At 40.9% G+C, this 24,164-nt stretch overlaps 2 protein-coding genes across 2 annotated transcripts; both read right to left on the reverse strand.

Annotated features, from left to right (window-relative positions):
• Positions 1 to 436: 436 nt before the first annotated feature.
• On the reverse strand, positions 437 to 11,332 carry LOC110977244 (neurotrypsin-like). The gene is made up of 8 exons (XM_022231190.2): positions 11,148 to 11,332; positions 10,773 to 10,829; positions 9,274 to 9,387; positions 6,761 to 6,966; positions 4,551 to 4,683; positions 4,117 to 4,446; positions 2,238 to 2,552; positions 437 to 1,768 (listed from the first exon to the last, which is right to left on the reverse strand). The coding sequence occupies exons 1-8, from the start codon at positions 11,197 to 11,199 to the stop codon at positions 1,764 to 1,766; spliced, it is 1,212 nt and encodes a 403-aa protein (XP_022086882.2). The 5' UTR covers positions 11,200 to 11,332; the 3' UTR covers positions 437 to 1,763.
• Positions 11,333 to 13,810: 2,478 nt separating this feature from the next.
• Positions 13,811 to 22,812, reverse strand: LOC110977207 (neurotrypsin-like). The gene is made up of 8 exons (XM_022231121.2): positions 22,550 to 22,812; positions 21,197 to 21,253; positions 20,618 to 20,734; positions 18,539 to 18,741; positions 17,605 to 17,737; positions 16,681 to 17,010; positions 15,656 to 15,967; positions 13,811 to 15,102 (listed from the first exon to the last, which is right to left on the reverse strand). The coding sequence occupies exons 1-8, from the start codon at positions 22,599 to 22,601 to the stop codon at positions 15,098 to 15,100; spliced, it is 1,209 nt and encodes a 402-aa protein (XP_022086813.2). The 5' UTR covers positions 22,602 to 22,812; the 3' UTR covers positions 13,811 to 15,097.
• Between the last annotated feature and the right edge of the window lie 1,352 nt (positions 22,813 to 24,164).

Below are 24,164 nucleotides of genomic sequence, written 5' to 3' on the forward strand. Positions count from 1 at the left end.
GTGTAGCAACAGTGCATTTAGTCTGAGGAATTTAAATTGTTATGTTGATGTGCAATCAGATTACCCCATGTACCAGATTTTATTCAACGTTACTCGCAAAAGGGTTAATGCACACAAATGGAACAAGGGCGGTGAAGGCTGTGAAGCCTCCAAGTCCCGCTCAGCACGGGCGGTGCAAGGCTAAAAGTAAGGGGGCACTCTACCCTCCTCCCATGAGCAATTGCCAGTTTTCATCGAAAAACCTAAAAACCTTATTTATATTTGGATCGAAGACTTGTTCCAGCACACTATATCAGTTCTCATGCGAATATTCTAATGCGTGAGTGTTCATGTTATTGAAGCACACCTATATCAACACGTGATACAAGGAAAATGTCATAAAGGACACTTTAAAAAAATGGATTTTTTACGAACTCACTGCAGATATACACAAACGCTCGGGCCAGGATCTGGATGTAATTCTAATGCCCCCAAACCTTCATTACAAGAAACTTGCCCCCCAAAATAGAATTGAAACTAGGCGTTCATGGTATAAAGATTTTTTCCAGCTTGCATTGTGATCATGAGAATCCATAAATCTGTTTCTAACCAAGAGACTGAAAAAGTCCCCCATTACCAAGTTTGGAAGTCCACACACAAGTTTACCCTAAGTCGGGATATAAGCTAAGTAACACTCATGCAGAGGCTATCCAGATAAAAGGCCATTCAGCTGTGTAAAATCTAAGCATATCATATTTCTTGGTTAAAGTAGTCAGGAGTGAGAACTTGTTAACACCGGCCAGGATTACAATGCAACAGTTCAATCCACTATTTGTAATGCCAACACTAAAGCTGATACAGTCCGACGTATTGAAGCATAGGGTACTTAATTCATCTGTTGAAATATAACAGCAACGATATAACTGGTGTTCTGATGATAACTGTGGCCCAAGAATCAATAACAAACGGTACCAAGCATAATATTGTGGTTATCCGTAATAAAGCTAGACGTCCAGCAGTAAACCCCAACTAGAACCCAGTAAAACGCCAAAGTAAAAACTCATGTAAAATGGTACCAACAACTGTAACAACGAGCGCCCCAGCGTCTGAAGGCATCCACCTCGTATAATATTATTCCACAGCTGGTACATTTGGGGAATCTACAACTCTCTCTGGCAAAATGACATCGTTACACCACTGTGTACAAGAAATTGGAATCTCTTGTACGCCAACATTGGGAAGAGCAATAAATGTTATTCCCTGAAAGTAAATACCTCCGTTTATTGTATAAACAGGAGCAGTAGACACAAGAATCAGAGTGCTTTTTGCAATCATGCTAGTCTAAAAAAGACTGAAGGCAACAATTGCTGACGTTTTACATTATTTAGACGGAGTATTTCGTTAGAACACATCTTAGTTTTGCAATAAAACACTGGCAGTCTTTGGGGCTGTTACGATGTTTGAGTATAAAACTGAAACCTATATCCTTCAGAGGCTGAACAGAATCAAGTCTGAAACATTGAGCTTGGCATTAATCACTGAGTGTCCATTAAATTAACCAAAACTGTGATAATGGAATGATTTCCAGACGGAATGTATCAGGTAATACAAGCTCTGTATTTATCCGTGGAGTTTAAAAAACACATTCTATCTAATAGATATTAAAACGCACAAAAACTGTCAGCGTGATGAGACAACAGCAGGCAGAAAAGTGCAAATTCCATCAACCCCGGAACATTTCCAAGCTGAACAGGAGGCTGACATCTTAGGAGATCTATCGATCTTTAGTCTGAAATGACATAACCACAGATTACCAGAAAAAAAGGTTAAAAGGGAAAGAAAAACATTTGAAATTAAAGATGTATACCTTTTATACTGAAATCACAAGAAGAAAAAATAAGTAACTTAAATGACACCGACATTTTAGCGCAAATTGCAGGGGGTGAAACTTTAAACCCGGAGGAAGCATTGGACCTGTCCAAATTGCTCGACTATGGCTTACAATTATACACCACCCTTATAGGTAATGCCTGTTGCCAGTCATAGACTAATTGCAAACTGCAGCAATGTAATTGTTCATGTAAGTGGTACTCTGATGACCATTTTGGTACACACCAACCAGAGCAGTATTTTCACCTTTCCTAAATTCCTCAATAGGTTCATGGTCTACTCAACAGAGTAACCCCACCGAAACCAAACTAATATGCACGTGTGTGCTGCCAACGTGTAATACTAATATACGGCATCGTTTTTACCACCTTGACAGATGACACCGGCATCTTGACTGTGGCTGCATTGCGACTCCTCCCAGCATGCAGAAGGGCAATCACGGAGAGTGTCCTCTGCTCCAGTGCACGCCACACCGTCCATGTGGACAGGACCGCTGCCCTCACCGAAGTAAGCACCGGACTTGGCCGCCTGCGCTCCGGAGAAGCCCAGAAAGCGACAGACCACAGCAGCGTCGTTCATATCCCAGCCATTGTCACAAATACTTCCCCAGGTGTCTTTACGGTAGATCTCAACGCGACCGCTTGAGACTGAGTTATTGGAACCTCCCACCAAGCGGACGGTATCTGACGAGGTCGAAGAGAGTACATTGTTGACATTACTATGGCTAACACGATCACTTCAATGAAGAAATCAGTGCTAAAAATGATTTTGGTACCTGCTAGTACGAGAATATAAGGAAACCACAAGACCACCGTTATTTCCGAGAGTTCAATAACACTTAAAAAGGAGAACATTATAAGAAAGTCATAAATACACCATTATCTGTGTTATGAACATCGCCCCCAAGTGTTGCATAGTTTCAGCACACCCCTTTTCAAATGTCTATGAATAAGCAAGTCACCTCCTCCCTCACGTTCCCACTCCCGGGTTCCCGATACAAATTTACGCTAGTGCAACTCAAAGCGTGAGAGTTGTTTCAATTGAAAACATGTGGTCAAGTGTTCATCCAGGGTGGTTACACCTTCAGTTGACACACCATGCAATATTCTTGACAAAAATAAAATGACAATAAAGACGTTCATGCTGGAACACAACTAGGCAGAAATGAGAAAAGTCAACTTGGGAATGAGTGACTGATATAATTAAGAAACGAAACAGGAAGCTAGAAGACGATAAAGGGAAAGAAGATGAAGAGCGTGACAGCAGGCTTGATGATTAATTCCAGATTTACAAAATATAGAGTCATATTCCAAATTTACAAAATATAGAGTCAAGACTATTGAAATAAAAACCTGTCAGTCAAAAATTCCACGTTATTCACGTTATAGACTTGCGAGAAAACATGGATCATAATGACAAGAAGTGGATTTGAACTTACGCTGTCCGGAGTATCTTCAACGTGCCCAACCAACAGAAGCTCCCCCGGCCCCACCCACGTCGGTTGACCCTTTTTGTCATTGTGGTACCGTAAAACCTTCGCCTTTAACTTCTAAACGCAGATTAAACGCAATCTGTAACATTTTTTAAACATTTTGACACGTTCATAAATAAACACATAAGACATGTTTATACGCTGAACACACTATTTTATTTAACAAACGCAACGGATGTTTGTGATTAATTATGTGGATGTTCTTTCAAAAACTTTGCTATGTTTATTAAGGGTAGAGTGTTTATTAACTGCACATCATAGGGTAACAACAAATGGTCGGAATACTGTTAATAGACCTTTTTTTTCATTTTTATCAAATTATCACCCAACCGATATCCTGAAAGAGATCGAAGTGCGTATGCACGTGCGTGTACATACAGTGCATGCGCCAGGTCGTATCTTCAACGCTGGGCGGTACAACTGAACGTACGTATTGTCTAAACACGATGTTTATTTTTGGTGTGATAATCAAGTGATAATCCACTCTGCATCCATATAATATACATTATAACACTTGCAACATGAGATTTGATGTGCATTGGCACTAAAAAGTATTGAGAGAGATATATTGGAATTCACGTTTTAAGCCGCCATAAACAAGCGTTTGATGTCCCTATGATTAAACACTTTATATGTTAAACACGTTCACGTCTAAACGCACAGCGTGTTCAAATGTTATATGTATTTAGTTTATAAACGCGTCAAACGTTCTTGGGTTTTACAGTGTACTTGTACTTTGAGTATTTAAAGCTTACTCATTTTGGTTCGGCAAGCCAAGGTGGCTACACGCGAGCTGTTACATTGCTGAAATTCGGTGCAAATGAACGGGCAGTCAATTAGGCGATTCTCCGTGCCTTTACAGGCGACTCCGTTCATGACGATCGGGTGGTCAGTCCCTGCAGAGATTTCCCCTGCTTGGACTGCCTCCAGGAATCGGTGGTGTTGGCGGCAGGCGATATTGGCGTCGCTTAGATCCCAGCCGTCGGAACAGACGGCGCCCCAGGTGGATGTGGCCTGATGGTAGATTTCCACACGGCCGCTGAGGGCGTCATCACCGTCCACAAACCAAAGTGATCCATCTGACACTGTACAAAGTGCAATAAAATACATTAAAAGTACAAATGAATGCCTGGTGATTATACTTGCCGTCTAACTGATTAATTGTTTCGTTTCGGTATGCATGCATTACCTTGACACCCCAGCACTTCAAACCTAACGCTGTAGGGTTCCTCAGTATAGCTCCAAGGTTCTATACGAAGATACCTTGCCATCGTCGCCACGGAGAAAGTCACATTTGTTGGTCGTCCACTGCTTACTCTAAACTGAAACCAATTCAGAGTGATAACACATGGTGATTAATCAATCGTGTTCAAATAACAACACTTCCCCCCAAAAGAAACTGAGCACACCCTTTATGGATTAACATTTTCATGTGTGTTGATATCACTCAAATTTCCAAATAGAGACAAACAGGACGCCTGTTATGAGACGGATAAGGATTTCAATAACTAGCTACAAAACATTTCGTTGTTACGGAGGCCTACAAGAGCCAAATGCATTTAAAAAAATGATACATTGCAACGGCGAGTAGCCGGTCCCTCAGAGAGATAATAACTCGCCGTGTCGAGACAGTAAGTAGCCATGGCGAGAAGTCATTTAAAGGGTGACTGCAATAGATTTTTGTGATTACAAACCTATGAAATGTACCTTTCTGCCTGAGTTAACCTTATTTTCAACTTCTCAAGGGGGTATTTTAACACATTTTTGGCTTTCATGCTAGTGAATATTTCCATATTCATGAGCAAAACTGTGATGTCATCTCAGGAAGAAGCCTGAGTTTTACATTGGTTTGCACCCAAAAAGTCCTACACATTTACAGATTTTCCTGGACTCAGTCTTCCCTTCTTTACTGATTCATTGTTGCTCATGTACATAGCAACTAGAAAACGTCAATCCCTCTCTAAAAAATAATTCAGTAGGTAAATTCTGGGTTCACACTTTGAACAGAAACACCTATGCACTGAACTTTGTCTTCCCTAGATGATGTCACAGCAAAGGCGCCCTCAGTTCCAAGGATAATTTTAATTGTTTAAAAATATGCACTTTTCAGTGCATTTAACTTAATAGGAGTCTAAAAGAGTTTTCGTATACCACAAAGAAGAGTAGAGTACAAAAATGCAGAAAAATTGTGTAAAATAAAAATTCATTGCAGCTACACTTTAAAGAAAATAAATGTGGCACTTAAACTCTTCTTTGAATAAGTAAGTAAAAGGTGCTTTCACCAGTTAGTCAACAAAATACAAGAAATTATTTACACATGTTTAACTAGTTTGTTGAATTAATTTGCTTGGATTTAAAGCTTGTTGTTTGTCCTGTTGTTTACGTCTCTGTGTTTGCTTCTCTGTGTTTGGTTTTAGTTTTTAAGGAATTACCTCCTTTTCAAAGAGAACTAATTAGACATTAATAAAGAACTGAACTTAAATGCCTTAGTGAAGTACACGCTCCCGTTTCGTGCATGGCAAAAGAGTTATTTTGTGTTTTCATGATTATATAAATGACTCTGTGTAAGAGTTAGAATGCGTTAATGAGCAACCCCAAAGGTGGAAGATCCCATAAACCCGGATTCATCGATTTTTGGTTACAAAAACTCACTTTTGAGACCCGTTTCTGCTGAGCGCCATGGTTAGCTTTCGTGGAAGGAGTGTGTTGTCGTCGCTTCATTTACATCTCATGATACGGGTTTTTGAGGATTTTGTCGACGGAGCACCCTGGAAACGGTTCTCCGGCTGGTGCATGTACGCAATGAGCCTGCGCGGTCACATGCACATAATTACACGTAGTATAGTAGTGCATGTGTATAGTTACCGTTGGTTGTCCCAAGTCCGAGGCGCAGAGCCTCACCGCTTCGAATCCATCGTGCCACCGGAGCGCCAACGGGATCCCAATCGGGCTAACGATAGAGCCGCCGCAGGTGAACCGTGGGGCGGTGAAGGAGGCGAAGATCGTTTGATAAATACGGCTTGGTAAGTTCAGAGTGAAGGACAGATGTTTTGAATGTTTTTATGTTGTTATTTTATTCCAAAAAAGTGCGCTGCTCAGGTGTGCAGGCCTTTGTACGAAAACATACCCACGAAACCAGGTCCTGCGTGGTCATGGCGAATTTCGTTTCCACGGTGGTGCGCACTGTTAATATTTATTCAGAAGTCACAGCGCACATTTACATAACTTATATAACTTATTACTTAGATACCACGTGAGTATATTAAACTGTATTCCCCGGTTTTTTTCACCACCATTGGGGTTGCTTTTTAGATTGTGACATACGTGTTAATGACTGCTGTGATTCTGGTGGGAAAATGGTCGATGGTCAACGATTCACAATTATTATCGAGTACTCACCAGTTTGCCTCCATCTGCATTGCGTAGGTCCTGCCAATCTGACTCGTGACTTACACGGTACTGCGCCTTGAATGCCGTCACATACCGGTAGCCAGTATCACCATTTCCATGTCCCTGTATCACAACCCCTGTGACTGCTACGTGGCTACCGAGAGAAACCTTGATCCACTGGTTAAATGGATTGCGTGGAGTCCATCCAACGTAGCCTGTTGGACATAATGACATTTACACGCAGTAGGTTACTTTCTTATCATATTACTCGATACAAATCTAGCATCAATGATGTAGTGCCTCTAGGATCCCTCAAGCCTTGATTGTTAGGGCCTCGCGGCCTTCACCTTGAGGACCAAAACCTCTGCTCAAAAACACCCTCTTTTAATAAAACAAAAACCATTAAGATCTTAAGCCACGAATACCAGTCTGTGATCTCTTAACCGAAATCTGTACTCCTTATCTGCCAGTGCATATTCTCAGTTTACAGAAAGTAAGTGGTGAAAGCATGTACAAGCAAAGTCTGTACAAGCCTGTACAAGCAAGGAAAATGGGATTGAATATATGCATATTTTCAAAACAGAGCTTATATGGAAAGCCTTGAAGACAGCAAAAGACAAACATCAGACACGTAGACAGGACAAAACCGGATATAACAATGACTACGAACTGACACCACATAAAAGGGAAGTCTCCAATTAACAAAGAACAAACTCAGGCCGTGTCCGAAACGGGCTTCCAGAGCTACGGCTAGGTCTATTGTCTACGCGTCGCGACGCATTTCCTATGCAGCGAAGACCTAGACCTAGCTCTAGACAAGAGATTCGGATGCAGCCTCAATCAGAAGGCACTCTAGCGTAAATGCTTGGACAGAGTAGGTTGGTTGCCCTCCGATGAACATTATATTATAGTTGCTAGCCTGTTGTTTACATCATGGAACTACATTAATTGATAGGCCTAATTGGATAACCATAAAATATTGTGTGACGATATTTTTTCGAAGATTTTGTAATAATTTTAATTTCATAACCAAATTGTTCCGTGGACAATGATTAAGAAATCATTTTTCAAGTAAAATAATCCCCCTGGGGTGGCGCCTGCTGGCTGTGAGACAGTCTGCTACACAAGTCAGAGTCCATGTCGACAATTACAATTGACAGTTTGCCTTCCCTCCAAATTTCTCTTAAAGCTTTGTTGTTTGTGCTTGTTGGAAATGATCTACTGTTTGTGCGCAGTGCAAGCGACGCGGACTGCATTCCAGAGCAAAGGAAAATATACAACTTCCGCTGAGTCTTCCTGTGTTTATAAGTCTTGTCGTGGTGACAGGATAAACAGGGTTTTCTTCAGCAAGATGTTCCACAATTTGATATTTTTAGATCAAGGAGTCAGAAAACTGGGCCGCACGAGAAACACATATTCTTGGGCGGTGCTTAGTTTCAGGTGTTGCTACTGAAACATTGAAACTCCCGCATATGGCAGTAAGTCCGGTTTATATTATGGACAAGTGACCCAACTGAAGTTTCAAACATTTAAACTGTATCGTTTTAAACTATGTAACCTTAAATTTCCATTGATGTAGACTGGCTTGGTGGACTTTAACAACACGAGTTAACCAAGTGTGTACGGGTTCCTTCGTCAGCGGCATAATGAACAGTTTTAGAAAGACGTTGGCTTTTCGGATTAACCAATAACCTTTGGTTGATTTTGTGAAAAAGCATAAAAAATAAGTGAAACTGACGAAACACAAGCGCTGAGATGACCGCGAGCATATGTAATTCAAAGTATATTTCGCCCGTACTCTAAAAAACGTCCGGGTCAGATTGAGTCAGAATTGGGTCCTATTCGGTATAACCCTTTTCAAATTATGACCAAGAAAGGGTCAAATATGGCCCGAGAGGGTGTCATATTTTGACCCAGAAAAGGGCCATACCGAATGGGACCCAATTCTGGGTCAATCTAACCCCGGAGTTTTTAAAGTGTAACTTTTCCCACATACTGGGCATTTAATGGCCTTTCTACGGGAACCTGATGGAGGATAATTATCGTGTTCTATTAAAGGTCACGTTACGGAGTGCGATGAATATCTCTTCTGCTGTTCCCTTTGATCTGGTGATAGTTTTCAATTTTCGCACTTTTTGCAAGTTCCTTTTAATACACGTATAGCCTGAAAGTTGATATCTGATAATCGACCGTTTCCGGACCCTTGGATTGGCAAAAAAGCCTGCAAAAATTTTAAAATGAGTGGTCATTATTTGTTGTTTACATCTTCTTAATGTAGGGATCTGGGAATTCCCAAGTTTGATACCAACAAATTATAATTTAACCTTTGAAATTTGCATGTGAGCAGGGCGTGATGTGGACGCAGGCCCATATGTTTGTATTGGGTTGGAAGTGGCCTGAAATATATTACCTCTTAGCGCGACTGGGAGGATAGCTAGAAGTTTCCGGACCGCTACATTAATAAATATCACCTCGGAAAATGCCTTTGTAACACCAACAGAGATCAGAGTCCAAATGCTTACCGGTATTCAGTCGTGCATCGCTTGCGGGGTGACTTGACCTAGAAGATGATGCAGTTATGCTACTGTCCTTTATGGCTCCACTTTCCATACCAAGTGGGCCACTGACACAGGGTGCTAAAATACAAAGGAATTCACGTAGAGGTTACATGTTATACGACTGTGAAGCTACAGTGTTCATTTCTGACCGACCATCAAGCAAACCAACCGACCAAATGACCCATATCGGTAAATCCATGATCGAGTCTACCAAATCACTGGACCCCCCAAGTCACTTGAATCAACGGACCTGCAGACGAACAACCTATCACTGGTCATCTCATACCCTTCCTGCCTATCAACCACCGAACTCAGCAACCAATACTCTGGGCGTATATCCGTGGGGACGAGGAGCATACATCCCCTTTCTGGCCAGGGACTGGCTCATTAAATCACCCTCTCTCCAACGTTTTCTTGGTGAAAAAAAGAAAGGGTGGATTGTAACAAAATTCGATCATTAACACGTTTTCCAAAGGGGGAGAACAATTTTTAAAAGCGATAATACGCTGTTTTAATGTAAATTTCTGCGGGAGTGTCATACATATTAGGTCTACAGATTTACACCTGTATCACGAACGTCGCCTCGGCATATTGTCCTATGGTGTCAGCATCACCTTCCCCCGGTTTTAAAATTTTCCACGGTCAGGCAAAGCATCCTCCTTAAATCCTCACCCTCCTTTTCCGGTAAATATTTTCACCCCTGCTTTACACACCCACTAACTCACCCCTTCTCATGGATAAAATAACGGATCGGCTGCCAGCAGTCTAATGCACTCATCCAGTGTTCTAGTTCTATGGGATGCCAGACTGCCCGAAAGACGAAGTTTATCGAGCAGATACACAAACAACTTACCAACCAACCACAGACCCGATTAAGTGACCATTACTCCACTGGCAAAACCTGCAATCGAATGAGTCTACTACAGACCCACTTGGACCTTCCAAATGGTCCATCAACTACCCACAAACCCGATGACCATGCAGTTCTGTGTTTGCTGGTCCAATCCAATGCCTTGTCCCTCTCATCCCTCGAGCCGATCAACTGACATCTCATTAAACTAACCCCAAAGACTGACCCACTGATAAGTTATCAGTGGGTCAGCCTTTTGGATTTAGGGTTAGTTTAAAGGCTAACCGATAACAGAAGCCCACCCACCATTGGCTTCTTTGCAACAAACAATCGATGTATTGAGCAATCTATAGCTACCTATCAGCAAACCTTTCTAGCTAATTTGATAACAAACCAAGTATTTTTTCAGCTTAAAACCTACCCGCTAATATACATCTCATCGAAATGACTAGCATCCGCAAATTAAGAAGACCTTCTACTGACTAGCAAGCCCGTTTGTCAAGGAAATGTCTTGATTGCTGCAAATTCTGATTCCCAAAAGTTAGAAAACTCTTTGTCTTGTGTCTTGCATTATTTCTGCCTTTACGTTAGGTAACAGTAAAAAGCTCCCTACCAGACATTCCTCCATCTGGAGTTGGTGCCCTGTTGACTGGAGAAGCGAAGCTCAGTCCTGAAACAAAATATACGTATGCCGGACTCTGAAAGGAGGACGGCAACTTGAACACAAAGATTATTTATTCAAGCTTTGTATATTAAAAAAATGATAATAATTCAAAATGGTGCGGTTTAAAACAAAAAATGACAGACCGAGCGTTATATTCCACTTGGCCAAGAGAACTAGGAAAAAGATCCTCCCATCTCTCTCCTCGTGAAATTACTCTTATCATTACGAAGAGAAATTTGTAGCACTACACGCTTCAGCATGATCAATTTATCTAAAAGGCTACTAGCAAACGTTATGTAATTAATGATGGAGTTGGAAACATACCGGCAAGTACTATGACCACCAACACTGCTCCAATGTAGGGAGATGCCATCATGCAGGAATTGAATGCGATGTCCCCAAATCGCAACTTTCGCACGAAAATGTAAGTGTAACGTTCAAAATCAACTAGTAAGTACGCGTAGCAACGAGCGCACTGAAGTCAAGAGTCGTTTGCGGCTTTAAATACCTCTCGACTATTGCAAGTCATCAGATCGTGTGTATTTACTGGGAGCAAGAGTGTTTTTACAAGAAAATAGAATGCAGGGATTTAAACATAAACACGCACACAATGACAAAGCTTACAGATCGCAAGGAAGTTGATTTACCCTCGAAAGTATAGGAACATTTGTCCATGATTCGAACAAGATTACCTTATGGGTAAACTTCAAACACGAGGACTTCAAAATCATCAGGTCATGCGGATGTAGAACCATTGGTAGGTTGCTGTATACTGCAAAGGAACGGAAGAAAAATACTTACACAGGATCAGGAGATACAAACTTTGCGAGGCCCGATGTCACGCAATCGCTCGATCGTATGTAAAGTGTGGGAAAGTTGCTTTGTGTCAGCAAAGTAGAGACCTGAGTTTCCACCTCCAATTGCCTTGAACCAGCTTCCTCTGGAAAAGGTATTCAATTGTTTATTTCCCCTTTAACCTCTACTTGGTTCGAAACTCGGCCTATTTGGAACAGCAGACAAAACTTAATGTGCCCCATTTGGAGGATACTGTAGCGTCAGCTTTCCTCCGTAAAGGTTCACAAAACCATCTAAACAACTTCACCGGTTAACAAGTTAAGCTTAGTATTCATATCGGCGTGAAGAGACGCACACATAATAATTAATACAATAATAAACTGATTTAGCAAACGCCCTCCGTTAAATTAACCTAACCTAAATTAACTTAAGTAAACTTATTTACAATAAATACCAAGCACACGAAGATACATACAAATCACAAAAAAATTGCTAAGGTCAATATCAATTCAGAATAGTAATATATGTTACTAGTGTGTACCAGCCTAGCATAAGCAAGCTGTTAACTGCAACAGTATATCAGAGGGAAGGAGGTCAGGCGTTGGCAATCAACCAGACACACAGCACTTAGTCTAAAACAGGTCCCGCAAGGTCGGTCGTTTCCCAGCAGTATAATTAATTAATTAATTAATTAAGGACCCGGGCCCTGCCGGTTTCCCCACAGGTCCGGTAGCGTGCGGTTGATGAGGGGACGATGGCGCTGAGTGTCTGGTCAGTCATCCACATCCACTCTCCAAGACAGACAGAACCCGCAATTTAAGTAGAAATCAGTGTAACAACAACAACAACAACAACAACAACAACAACAACAACAACAACAACAACAACAACAACAACAACAACAACAACAACAACAACAACAACAACAACAACAACAACAACAACAACAACAACAACAACAACAACAACAACAACAACAACAACAACAACAACAACAACAACAACAACAACAACAACAACAACAACAACAACAACAACAACAACAACAACAACAACAACAACAACAACAACAACAACAACAACAACAACAACAACAACAACAACAACAACAACAACAACAACAACAACAACAAACAACAACAACAACTACAACAACAACAACAACATCACACACACACACAAAAGAGGACTATAAGTTAAACATATTTTTGAAGAATTTGGAACAACTGACAGCAGGGGCAATTCTAACATAGAGAGGCAGCTTGGTCCACTCAACTTGCGCTGCTACAGAAAATGATCCGTCGCCATGGGCAGAAAAAGTCCTACCCTCTACTTGAGGATGAAAAGAAAGCAAGAACGAGACGTTCAGTAGTAGCCCTATCTATGAACCTCCTGAACTGGCTATAATTATCCAGGTAGAATGAGAGGCAACAAGACACAAATTGTTGATGTGAGATGTGTTGCGTGATCATCAAAAACAGCATTTAGATTACGTGACAGGGTTTACCTCGACAGGACCAATGTACACAGGAGGAAGTAACTCCTTATTCCTCCGGAAGCGTGAAGTAATGTGAATAACTTCAGTCTTGGGGTCATTGAGTAGCAACTTTTTGTTAATGAGCCATGATCTAATATCAGCTATGCAAAAGCGTGGAGGGCACCAAGAGACTGGGATCTAGAGAATGAATCGCAGGTTACGTCCAGTTATGTCTTATCCGCATACAATAATCCGCTGTTGTTGTCAGAATCTAGTATAGCAGCTACAGGCCCAATATACAAAGTGAAATCTTTACGACCAATGATGAATCTTTGAGGGACGCCATATAATACTAGCTGCTTGGTAGGTGAGGCTTTGCCTATAGACACAGATTGATGGCTATCGTCAAGGTATGACGTCATCCAGCGGAGATCAGCTCCTTTAAAACGATAGAGCTTTTCCAACGATGCAACAACATCCCGTGATCGGTGGTATTAAAAGCAGCGGACAAGTCCAAAAGCAGTGGGATGACATCCTTTTTCCTTGTCAATACTACGCAGAATGTCGTTCTGTTAACGGGTCAAGGCTGTCTCTGTGGGAGGGTTCTTCCTACAGGCTGACTGAATCTTGCGTTTAAGCTTACTGTTCTTGAGGTATTCTTGCAGCTGATATGCCACAACTCGCTAAATAATCTTACTCAGGATCCAAGTTGGGTTTCTTTAAAAATGGTGTCATTATATAGCAGTACAGTGTGGGGGAGACAACGCCGGTCTGAGGAGATAGGTTGACAATCTTAACAATGATAGGAAAGAGGGAATCAAGGTACTCTTTCATCAAGGACATTGGTATTGAGTCAAGATCTCAGCCTTATTTTTTTTCATAATATGATTGTGAGTTTATGTCAAACTTGCAGGAAACAGTGTTTTCTATAGGTGAAATTGTAACACTCAATTTCAAGTGTCTCTTGCAGTAAAACCGTGCCACTTTTACCACTGCAATCTTCTCGTTCCCGTTAAATAGCCTAGTTTTGTCTCTGAAATTGAAAATGAAGACCTTTTTCTCAAGATGGCTTCCGGTAGCTTTAGCATTCAGAATTGTCAACACTTTTTGTTAGTTCAATAACTGCTAGCTACTGTTCAAGTCAAACATTCTTTAAAAAACTACAGAATCGTGCTCTATTTAACCGACTAATGTATATTCCTTAATTTTACCCGACCTGATTCCTGACAAAGATGTAATTTTAATACAATGAAGACTCGGATAATGATACCGAAGCTTCTCTTCTTTGTAACACGTTGTGTAAAATGGAAGTTTAATATTATTTATTTTGGGACCTTCTTAGGGATTCAACTGTTGACTATATCGGCAGAATTCACATAATAAAACATAATGGGGTACAGAAAAATTGAAATAGTGTAAAAAAATGGGAATCGGTGCATGTTTTAGAGAGTTTGTGCACGAACCTTACGAACAGCAACTGATATTATTCTTAGAGAGTAAATATCGTCTTTTTGTTAATTAATATGTGTTACATATAAATGACAGAGTAAACAGCGATTATAGTTCTTTCTGCAACCACGTCAGTACTAAACAGTAACAAGACTAAAAGCAAAAGCAGTTCACATACCTAGACAAGTTGACTTGCTAGAAGACATCTTAGTTTGATAAACTTAGATAAATTTGCCATTGTAAGTAGTTTTAGCAGTTTCTGAGTAATATATAACGATGAAACTGATATCATTTAGCTACCGGAAATATTACATCAATTTTAAACTTTTGGATTTGCCATTAATATCGCGGTCCATCCAATTTTGACCGAAACCACGATTGGGCGCTATTGGAAATAGATTAAGAAAAAAATACATAAAAAACAATAATACAATAAAAAACACATTCTATTCAATGGAAGCCAAAAACAATCGTGTAAGCGAGAGACAACATGATGCAGTCCAGACAGGAAAATGTCAAGGGAGTCATGGACACCGAAGAGATACACCAGTCTCTATCCTGAAATGATACAAACACAGAATATTAGAAAAATGAGAAGATGAAAAAAATGATATCAAAGCCGTAGAACTGAATGTTATGCTGAAATGGTAAACAGAAAGGTGGGATGGCTTAACTTGAATGACTTAACCGTTAGTTCAGGAAGCGTCTGATTTTATTTGTCTTTTAGCGGGGGGGGGGACTAGACCTTAAAGGGTCTTAGGAGGTGTCCAAATTACTTGGCTGTGGCTTAAAATTACACACCACCGTATCGGTATTGTCTGCAGCTACTATCATAGACTCGTGGGTAATTGCAAGCCACGGCAAAGTAATTCGAACACAGTCTAACCAGCTGCTTGTGTTGATAGTAGTAGTAATTAAAATGACCCTTTGATATCAATGCAAGGATATCAACCAAGCAATAGACTCTGATGTTGGAAATGTTCACTTTCTACAACTCGTCAAAGATGCATAGCCTTCCAAGCCTAATTGTCGATTCAACAAGCTCACCTCCTCGCAACAGAACAAATATATGCTGCCGCCAAGCGGCAGTAAGCCCTGTAACTGCTCTTACCACTTTGACAGATGACACCGGCATCTTGATTGTGGCTGCATTGGGGCTCCTCCCAGCACGAAGACGGGCAGTCACCGAAGTTACCCTCTGATCCAGTGCACGCCACACCGTCCATGTGGATAGGACCGGAACCTTGACCGAAGTAAGCACCGGACTTAGCCGCCTGCGCTCCGGAGAAGCCCAGCACACGACAGACCACAGCAGCGTCGTTGATATCCCAGTCATTGTCACAAATGCTTCCCCAGGTGTTGCTACGGTAGACCTCCACGCGGCCGCTGGAGTTGTTGGAACCTCCCACCAAGCGAACAGTGTCTGGTGAGGTTGAAGAAAATGCGACGTTAACATGATCACCACTAGCATGTTCACACCCGCAAGAACGACGTTCGAATAGAATGGCTTTAAAATCTAATTAAATTTCTTTGAATACAAAACTGCCAGAGCCCATAAAATAAACTGTGGACCTTGAACATTAACGCCTGATTCTTTCTTATGATCTTAAATGAGAATATTTTTTGGACAGCTTTTCTGTCATAGAGACATGTTAATGCTCAGGAATAGATTGTCAAAATAACACCCCAGTATGTGTCTTGACACAACAGAGTTGGAGTAATGCAGGATTGCAGCCAATATAGAAAATATTAGTTTGATAAGAATGATCGGGGAGAAAAAGGAAAGATCTTTTATGTTAGGATTGCAAGCCTATTAGCATAGACTTTCAGATGGTCTCAACAAAGCGTTTGCTTCCCTTATTGAAAAATGAGACAAGTTGGGTTTGGGTACAAAGAAATAAAACGTGTTTAAGGAATTTAGAGGAGGCTGTCATACGATAACAATGATGAGCAAGGGAAATTGAGAAAAGAGAGATCTGAACCTGCATCGTATTGGAGAATTGTACGGTGCTCTGAAAGGGACCTCCTTTATTTTATGTCAGTTGGCAGTCTAATTTTGTAAAGGTTCTCTGCCTTTGTCCGGGGTAAAGTACATGCGCGAAGAATGTGTTTCCAGAGTGACATATAACAACGTACTCATTTGGGGTCGGCAAACCACCGTGGCGACACGAGAGCTATTGCACTGCTGATATTCGGTGCAAATAAACGGGCAGTCCACCAGGCGATTCTCCGTGCCTTTACAGGCGACTCGGTTCATAACGATCGGGAGGTCAGTCCCTGCCGAGCTCGCTGCAGCTTGAACTGCCTCCAGGAAACGGTGGTGTTGGCGGCAGGCGATATGGGCGTCGCTTAGATCCCAGCCGTTGGAACAGACTGCACCCCAGGAAAGTGTAGCCTCGTGGTAGATCTCCACACGACCGCTGAGGGCGTCATCACCGGCTACTAGCCAAAGCATTCCATCTGATACTGTAAAATAAATTGCACGACGTATGCACACTCCATCATGCACGTAATTGTTTCATCTGAGACTCTAGAAATAGCAATGGCATGTAAGATAATGGTCTCGTTTCATCGATTAACACGCTTTATCTGGATATATATGTATATATATATATGCTTATTAATAAACATCTTGTTTATTTTTTCCTGAGACCAACTTCTCAGAATGAACACGTTGTGGTCACTCAGTTTAATGTTAAACCCCAAAACTCTTGTTTTTAATACCAGTATAAGAATTCAGTTAATGGGGAAACGGGGTAATCCCCTGACTTTTTCAATTTAATGAAAGTCTTTTTTAAAGACATTTTTCATTGTCTTTCCTTCCGAAAGCTTGGAATTGTTTCATAAAGGTTATTTCAAAAATATTGCATTTTCCCCCCAAAAGATATTTGCTGCCCCTGAGGTGTGGCTTCTGAACCGCTTTTGGTCAGCATTGACTGACTGACCTGCGTATCTTCATTTGCAAACGATATCTAAATGAAAAGAAAGACGTGCTTTATTCACAAAAACGTAATTTTTCTTCCTGCTGAATTGACTGCCATTTCAGTATGGGTGTATTACCTCGACACCCCAGTACTTCGAATCTCAATCTGTATTCTTTGTGATCCCAGGTCTGAGGTAATATACGGAGATACCTTGCCATCGGTACCACGGGGAACGTCACATTTGTTGGTCGTCCACTGCTTACACTAAACTGAAACCAATTCATAGTGCATAATGTGTCATTAGTAGCATTCAAATGGTAAACACCCCTTTCAAAATGAGAGATTATGTGTACGTTACAGATGAGCATTTGCATATTTTAGTTTTGCCACTCAAATTGCCAAGTAGGCCTACAGGTCGGAGTCAAATAGGAGTGCATGGGAATGGAAAATAAAGATATAAAAGAGACACAATGCTGCATGGTTGTAGGAAAACTATGGGGATTTTTGCTATGTAGACCAGGTGAAAAAACTCCTTAAGTGTTTGTGATGCACAGCGCTCTTTGGACCCCATTGTAGGTTTCTGATTAACCGTTTTAGTACAGAATTAGCGAAAAGACAGCCTTTCATCGAAAGGCATGACAATTTCTTGAAGTCATTCACTTGCCAATGGTGCATTTTCATCAGATAGTCTACAAATATACCGGAGAACCACTCATAGTATCATTTAAACTAACGTCAGTTTCAGTAGTAAATATTTTTGTTTAACCTGAATATTTCTGTGTAATCTAAGTAATTTCCTGTCTGTCCGATAGACATGCGTTCCGTTATATCTCCCTTTCTTTCTGGGTATTTTTTTGGTTCTGTTTACCGTCAGATATGTCATGCCCAATTAATACATATAACCAATGGTCACGCTATTCGATGTTATATTTTCCATTGATACGCTGTCACAGGCAGACACCAAAGCGTGTGGGCATGCTACCAAAATGTAACACCAAGTTGGCATAGTCTCAAATCTGTTCATTTGCAGCAGTGATCAACAAGCACCGTGTTTCATAAGTCAAACTCACCCGGATAATGTCTCCGTCTGCGTCAAGCATGTCCTGCCAATCTGACCCGCCACTCACGCTGTACTGCACCGTGAATGCAGTTATGTAGTTGCTAGATCCTGTGCTATATCCCTGTATCACAACTCCAGTGATTGCAGTGCGTCCACCGAGATCGACCTGGATCCATTGGTTAGCTGGAAGGCTTGGTATCCATCCCTGGATGCCTGTTGGACATAATGCCAAATTCATGACGACAGTTACTTTCTTATGAAACTCTCCATCGCAGACTCAGCATTTTCAAGCCGTTCTTATTCACTTACAATCACCAACTAGAAGAGCTCCGTCTATGAATCCCAATCATACTCTATGATTTGTTTTCCGCCTACAGAGATGCAAAGGCTTGTGGGTGCGAGACTCGAACCCACGACCTTATGGTTACTAGCAGAGGCATCTTTGATAATCATGAATAATAAAATAGTCGGTTCCAGCTGGCCAATTTGAATCCAGACGAAAGATAATCTTGGAATAATTTAAAAAGAAGACCTTAATAATTTTCATTTCTGAACTACATTTCTCAACGAATTTTACACTTCGTTGTTAACAATATCGACCGTGGTAAATCTCTTAGTTACACTGCAACTGCATGGATTAATGCAGGGAGATGGCTTTTTCTACTTCTAAAAAGGACAAATGTAATCCAAGAAAAGTATATTGAACAGAAACATATTTTCGAAAGCAAAGCTTCTATGAAAAACCTTGAATGAATGTTCACATTGCATCAGAACAATGTGAAATATTAGCATACCCTTTACTGATATTATTCTGGCAATTTTTCAAATACTAAAGGAAAGCGCAGAAGCAAGCAAGCAAGCATGAGTAATTGAAATTATCAAAGAATATAGATGACTATGCTAAACGAATTTAATCAAAGTTGTGAACTTTTTTTCAAAAAACTGCATGACCGGAAAAGTAAAAACATTAAAACTAATCTAACATTTAAATCTCGCAATCATATTGGTACTTGACAATGATTTTAGAAAAGTTCCTCCTATATTTGGGAATGACATACTTTTGTATACATAGTTAGATTCCGTGACGTCCCTTATAATGGACAGTTTGTCTTCCTTCTTAGTACATGTATCTTTGAAGTTTGAAGTTTTGTTTGTTGTTGTTTTGATTAATTCTAATTTTCGTGTAATTCAAACAACCCTGCTCTAGCTCTCCAAAGCAACGAAAAGACGCAACCGCCCTTACGTCGTCTAGTGTTCACAAGTCTCGTATATAGGATGACGGCTTTTTTCCAACATTGGGCAGGAAGTAATGCAGAGAACAAGGTTACGTGGCCGCGCACGAGATCACTAGATTCATTCTTCGATGATGTGTTAGATTTCAAGTGTTACCACTGAAACTCACTGGTGTAGCAAAAAAATTCATTATACACAGCAGAAGTGGCTTAACTTCAGTTATTGGCGTGCAAAATATGCCTCGTTACTAGTTGCAGACTTCAACGAAGCATACTGACTCAAGTTATTGCTCTGGGTGGACTAGCAGTAGTTAACCCAGTATGCGTTCCTATATCAGCATATAACACGAGTAAAACTTATGCAGGCATGCACGTTGGTTAAATAAACGGCCATTCAGTTGTATAGGAATGTAAGCCATGAAGAGTTGTCAGAGCGAAAATGCAATGAGCAATCGTCAGTGTGGCTACTTTGGCAAAACAAACACACTTTAGTACTACTGGGAGATCATTTCTCGCTCTTTTAAACCTTTCCTCGTCAGATTCCTGCTCCAGCCGGAATTTGTCAGCTGAATTGTGAGCTTTCTAAGCATGAGGGTATAAAATCGGCAACATTGTGTGGGGAGTATTCAACCACTCCCCACTTTTAGTGGTTGGGAAAAATTAAGGCAGTTGATTAAGAGTTTGTTGGATTTCTTAACAACTAAAATGTATCTAGCAGCACTCAAAAATGAGAACAATAAAAAAGCCCTCCCCCTCCCGGTTTTCAAATGTTCCCCATCCCCGAATTTCTGGCACCAATTTACGCCAATGTTTCTAAAGTGAGAGATAAAAGTAATTTATACGATGACGGGTCTTACCAACATTCAGTCGAGCTGTGTGTGGTTCAAAACCACTGTTAATGAAAGAGGATGCTGTTATTCTGCTGTCCTCGATGGCTCCGCTTTCCATTCCCAGCGGACCGCTTGTACAGGGAGCTATAACACACACACAGACATACATATAAGTGTGCGTTTGCCTGCAACTGGGGACCCTATTGTTCCTCTTTTGTTTGTACTTTAACTTTTTTAGAAGACCATCCATATGTTTTGTACACAGTTGTCAATCGGGGACCTTCTGTCAATCGGGGACCTTATTGTCCTCTATTGTTCAAGGTCCCCAATTGAATGCAGAAACAAACTCACACACACAAAACAAAAAACAAATAAAACCCACCTGTTACGTGTATTAACATATTACTAACGAACTGACCGACCAACTTTGCTTACCGGTACCAATGAATTAACTAACCGGCAAACCTGTTGGCGATCAAACTGCCCTCTAACCTCTCTGGGGAAAGGTTTTCATGCTGAAAAATTTAATTTTCGAATGATCAGAAAACTGTTTTTTTTCTAGCATTTTATTTCTACATATACAGAGAGCGTCCAAAAGCTCCTTACCGGAAGTTCTTCTTGGTGGCGCTGGTGCGTTGTTGATTGGATGAGCGAAGCAAAGTCCTTTAACCGAAAAAGTGCAATGATTACAGTGACGAAAGAGTGTGTGCCCTCTCAGACATCGATCATTATGTACAATGCATGATGTCGCTTTTTTACTATAGAATAATTAGCCTCAAGTGTACCCAGAGAGGGCGCTTATTGCCTAACAACGGAGGCTTTCTCGGTGGGATGTGCACTTCGCTGGTTTGCAAAGGACTATGAAATGCATGCGTTGCGGTCGGATAGCTATCAACTAAGCTAGCAATTCCTTACTTCAACAGACGAGGGGGTGCTTCTACTCAAGGCAGATAAAGATTTTAAATATGTCACCTGCCTTCGTTAACAATTACTTTAGACCATGGTTTTGTGAACGGAATTTTGCTTGGTGATCTGTTGATCGTACGAGTTGGACAACTGGGATACTCATTGAAATCCGACAGAAGCGAGCTACTTGGAATGCAATCGAGTGTTGGCCTCGTACTCGTGGATGCAGGAAAACGAAAGAACTCTCGAATCTGCAAAGCTGTACGCGTATGCAAGGGGTATATATAAGTCGTAAGTACGAGATGAACACGTACGTATAAGTTGTGATTCACATGTGGCTTGTACAAAGTACAGCTCGTACGAGTGTTGCCCGTAAAGGCGCCTTGCCGTATGCGCATCAACACTTGCGCCAAGCGTTGCGTATATCCGTCACAATGGCTCCCGGGGCGGCTGGGAGGGCCGAACACAATGCACACGTGTGTTATGTTAATGATGTCGATTTCTGTGTCACGAAAGTGAAACGCATGTACGCATTGTGTTTGCAATACACCGTAAAAACGCATATATGGAAAGGTGGCTTAAGGCGCACGAGATTATACGTACAAATTAATATGATTTCATAAGTCCTGCATAGACATACGATCATTTTATGGGCCCAGAGAATGGCCTCCAAGCCCTAGTCATTTTTGCTAATTTCTTCAGTAAAAACGTTTTACGGCCAAATGCAATCACCTCCCATTTCATCCCCCCTCTGTTCATGCTGAACGTCGGGGATTCCCCTTAGCCAGGAAAAAAACTCCAGCCGGGTCTGGCAAAGTGCTATTCAACCGTGCTCAAACAACTCTGCCAGGCGCCCTCATCGGATTATTTACGTAGCTGACGCCAGGGCTAGCCAGGGCCTGTCATTTGTCATGTCTACCATGCTTGCAATCTTCAGACGTGAGGGGAAAAATAAACAGGAAGCGAGGTACCAACACTGAGCAGCCTCAAAAATGGTCGAAAATAAAACGGTTACAAGCAAAATATGACTAATATTGAAAGTTGCAAACATACCGTTAAGTTCTATGACCACCAACGCTGTTAGAATGCTGTAAAATGCCATCATGCTGGAAATGTAGGTGTTTTCCGAAGAGCAAAACTCTCAGCCGGCAGTTTACTGTATTAAGACCAACTGTGAATCGAAATACCGAACCGTCGTCTGAGAATATATCGTTTGAGTATTGTGCAGGGATGATGCTCACGATTGATTAAATGGGAAGAACACACGCAAAAGATATAACATTAATGCTGACACATAGAATGAACTTGGATATCTGGTGAGGTCCCACTGTGGACGGTGCATCAATCATTATCAGGTGTAGTGCGCTGAGCTAACTCAGATGGGACCACAAAATGAGTTTTCAAGACTGACTTTAATTGCCACACTGAGTTAGTGGTGACCCATTAATTCAACGCATAACTGTCTGGGTATTCAGGTGTTCTTGCTTCAGTTCATACAATTACAGCGGTCCGTAATAATAATGTGTCTCCACATACTGGTGGAGTTAGGCAGTTCCATGGTCCATAAAGCACAGACCGTCGCCACTTCATTGGCGTTGGCTTCTAGGATTTGGCGGATTGGCAATTGTAACATGCACTTGATCTGACAAACATATGCTATTGATGTAATGATAACACGAACAATTTTGGCCAAATGCTTGGCTTAGTTTTGATAATTGAGGAAGCTAATTTGTTTTCATCTAAAGACAGTCTGTTCAGCTATACTTGAAAAAAAAAGTCTTGTGTCAATAGATAGGATTTCCAGAAATTCATTCTGACTAAATATCTATAAAAATCAAGTTAGTAACATTTTATTTAACTTGATGGGTTTTTCTTTTTGAAACAAACATCTTAAACGTTTCCTATTGCCCTGGTTCCAAATGAGGTAAAACGGGAAACATTATGAAGCGCCTCATGGCCCGTAAGAAGGACACTATAACGGATGTTGAATGAATTAAATTCTTTTTAAAAAGTTACTGGCAATTAATTGTAGTACACAGATGCCCATATATTTCACAACCCCTGCCTATTATCTTACCATTCCAAGAACGTAATTAAGATCCAGAAAGTCCAAAAGAGGATTGTTACCTCTTTAGAACAGCTATATACACCAGGGTCTTTCATTTTTCTATCATGAAATCAGACACACAGGTAGATCAGGGTTGTTAGTAGGTATTGTACTCTACAAATCCTTTTCGTCATGACTTTCATTGTATAAAAAGAGGCCTTGCAACTGTCCATAATTTGACAAGTTTACAAACCAGATTGATAGAAATTTTTAAAGTCATTAATATATTATTGACGTAAAACATAAAGAAACAAAATAATGTCTTTGACATCATAGGATTTCAACACCTTGATATCATAAGACACCAACGTAATTCTTGAAGCAAGTTCGTGTTTTACACCATAAACGCTTCCAAAACACATATGTAGAAAACCTCCGTTGTTGAGAATTCGTGTGCTACCACCATGGTTTGTATGAAGGAAGATCAAGACTGTTACACATTCAAGAATTTTTCTCTGAGGTACAATTTCAAATGTGACCAAATTGGAATTTTCTGCGAAATGACATTCTCGCAAGAAAACGAGACAATGATAACAGTTCTGAGCTTACCCGAGGCGAGGG

Source organism: Acanthaster planci, linkage group LG02 (assembly GCF_054643075.1).
Source record: "Acanthaster planci isolate LZ-2023a linkage group LG02, COTS_SCS, whole genome shotgun sequence".
NCBI classification, from domain to species: Eukaryota; Metazoa; Echinodermata; class Asteroidea; order Valvatida; family Acanthasteridae; genus Acanthaster; species Acanthaster planci.

What these genes read in the sequence shown, in the direction of transcription:
- LOC110977207 (XM_022231121.2), bottom strand. Translation starts at nt 22,601, where the DNA reads ATGATGGCATTTTACAGCATTCTAACAGCGTTGGTGGTCATAGAACTT. An exon ending in GGTGGTCATAGAACTTAACG is followed by an intron (nt 21,254 to 22,549) that starts GTATGTTTGCAA and finishes TTTCGGTTAAAG; the next exon opens with GACTTTGCTTCGCTCATCCA. An exon ending in CAGACGGAGACATTATCCGG is followed by an intron (nt 17,738 to 18,538) that starts GTGAGTTTGACT and finishes AATTGGTTTCAG; the next exon opens with TTTAGTGTAAGCAGTGGACG.
- LOC110977244 (XM_022231190.2), bottom strand. Translation starts at nt 11,199, where the DNA reads ATGATGGCATCTCCCTACATTGGAGCAGTGTTGGTGGTCATAGTACTT. An exon ending in TCCAGATGGAGGAATGTCTG is followed by an intron (nt 9,388 to 10,772) that starts GTAGGGAGCTTT and finishes TTTGTATTTTAG; the next exon opens with CACCCTGTGTCAGTGGCCCA. An exon ending in GGCTTGCCGAACCAAAATGA is followed by an intron (nt 2,553 to 4,116) that starts GTAAGCTTTAAA and finishes CGACCTCGTCAG; the next exon opens with ATACCGTCCGCTTGGTGGGA.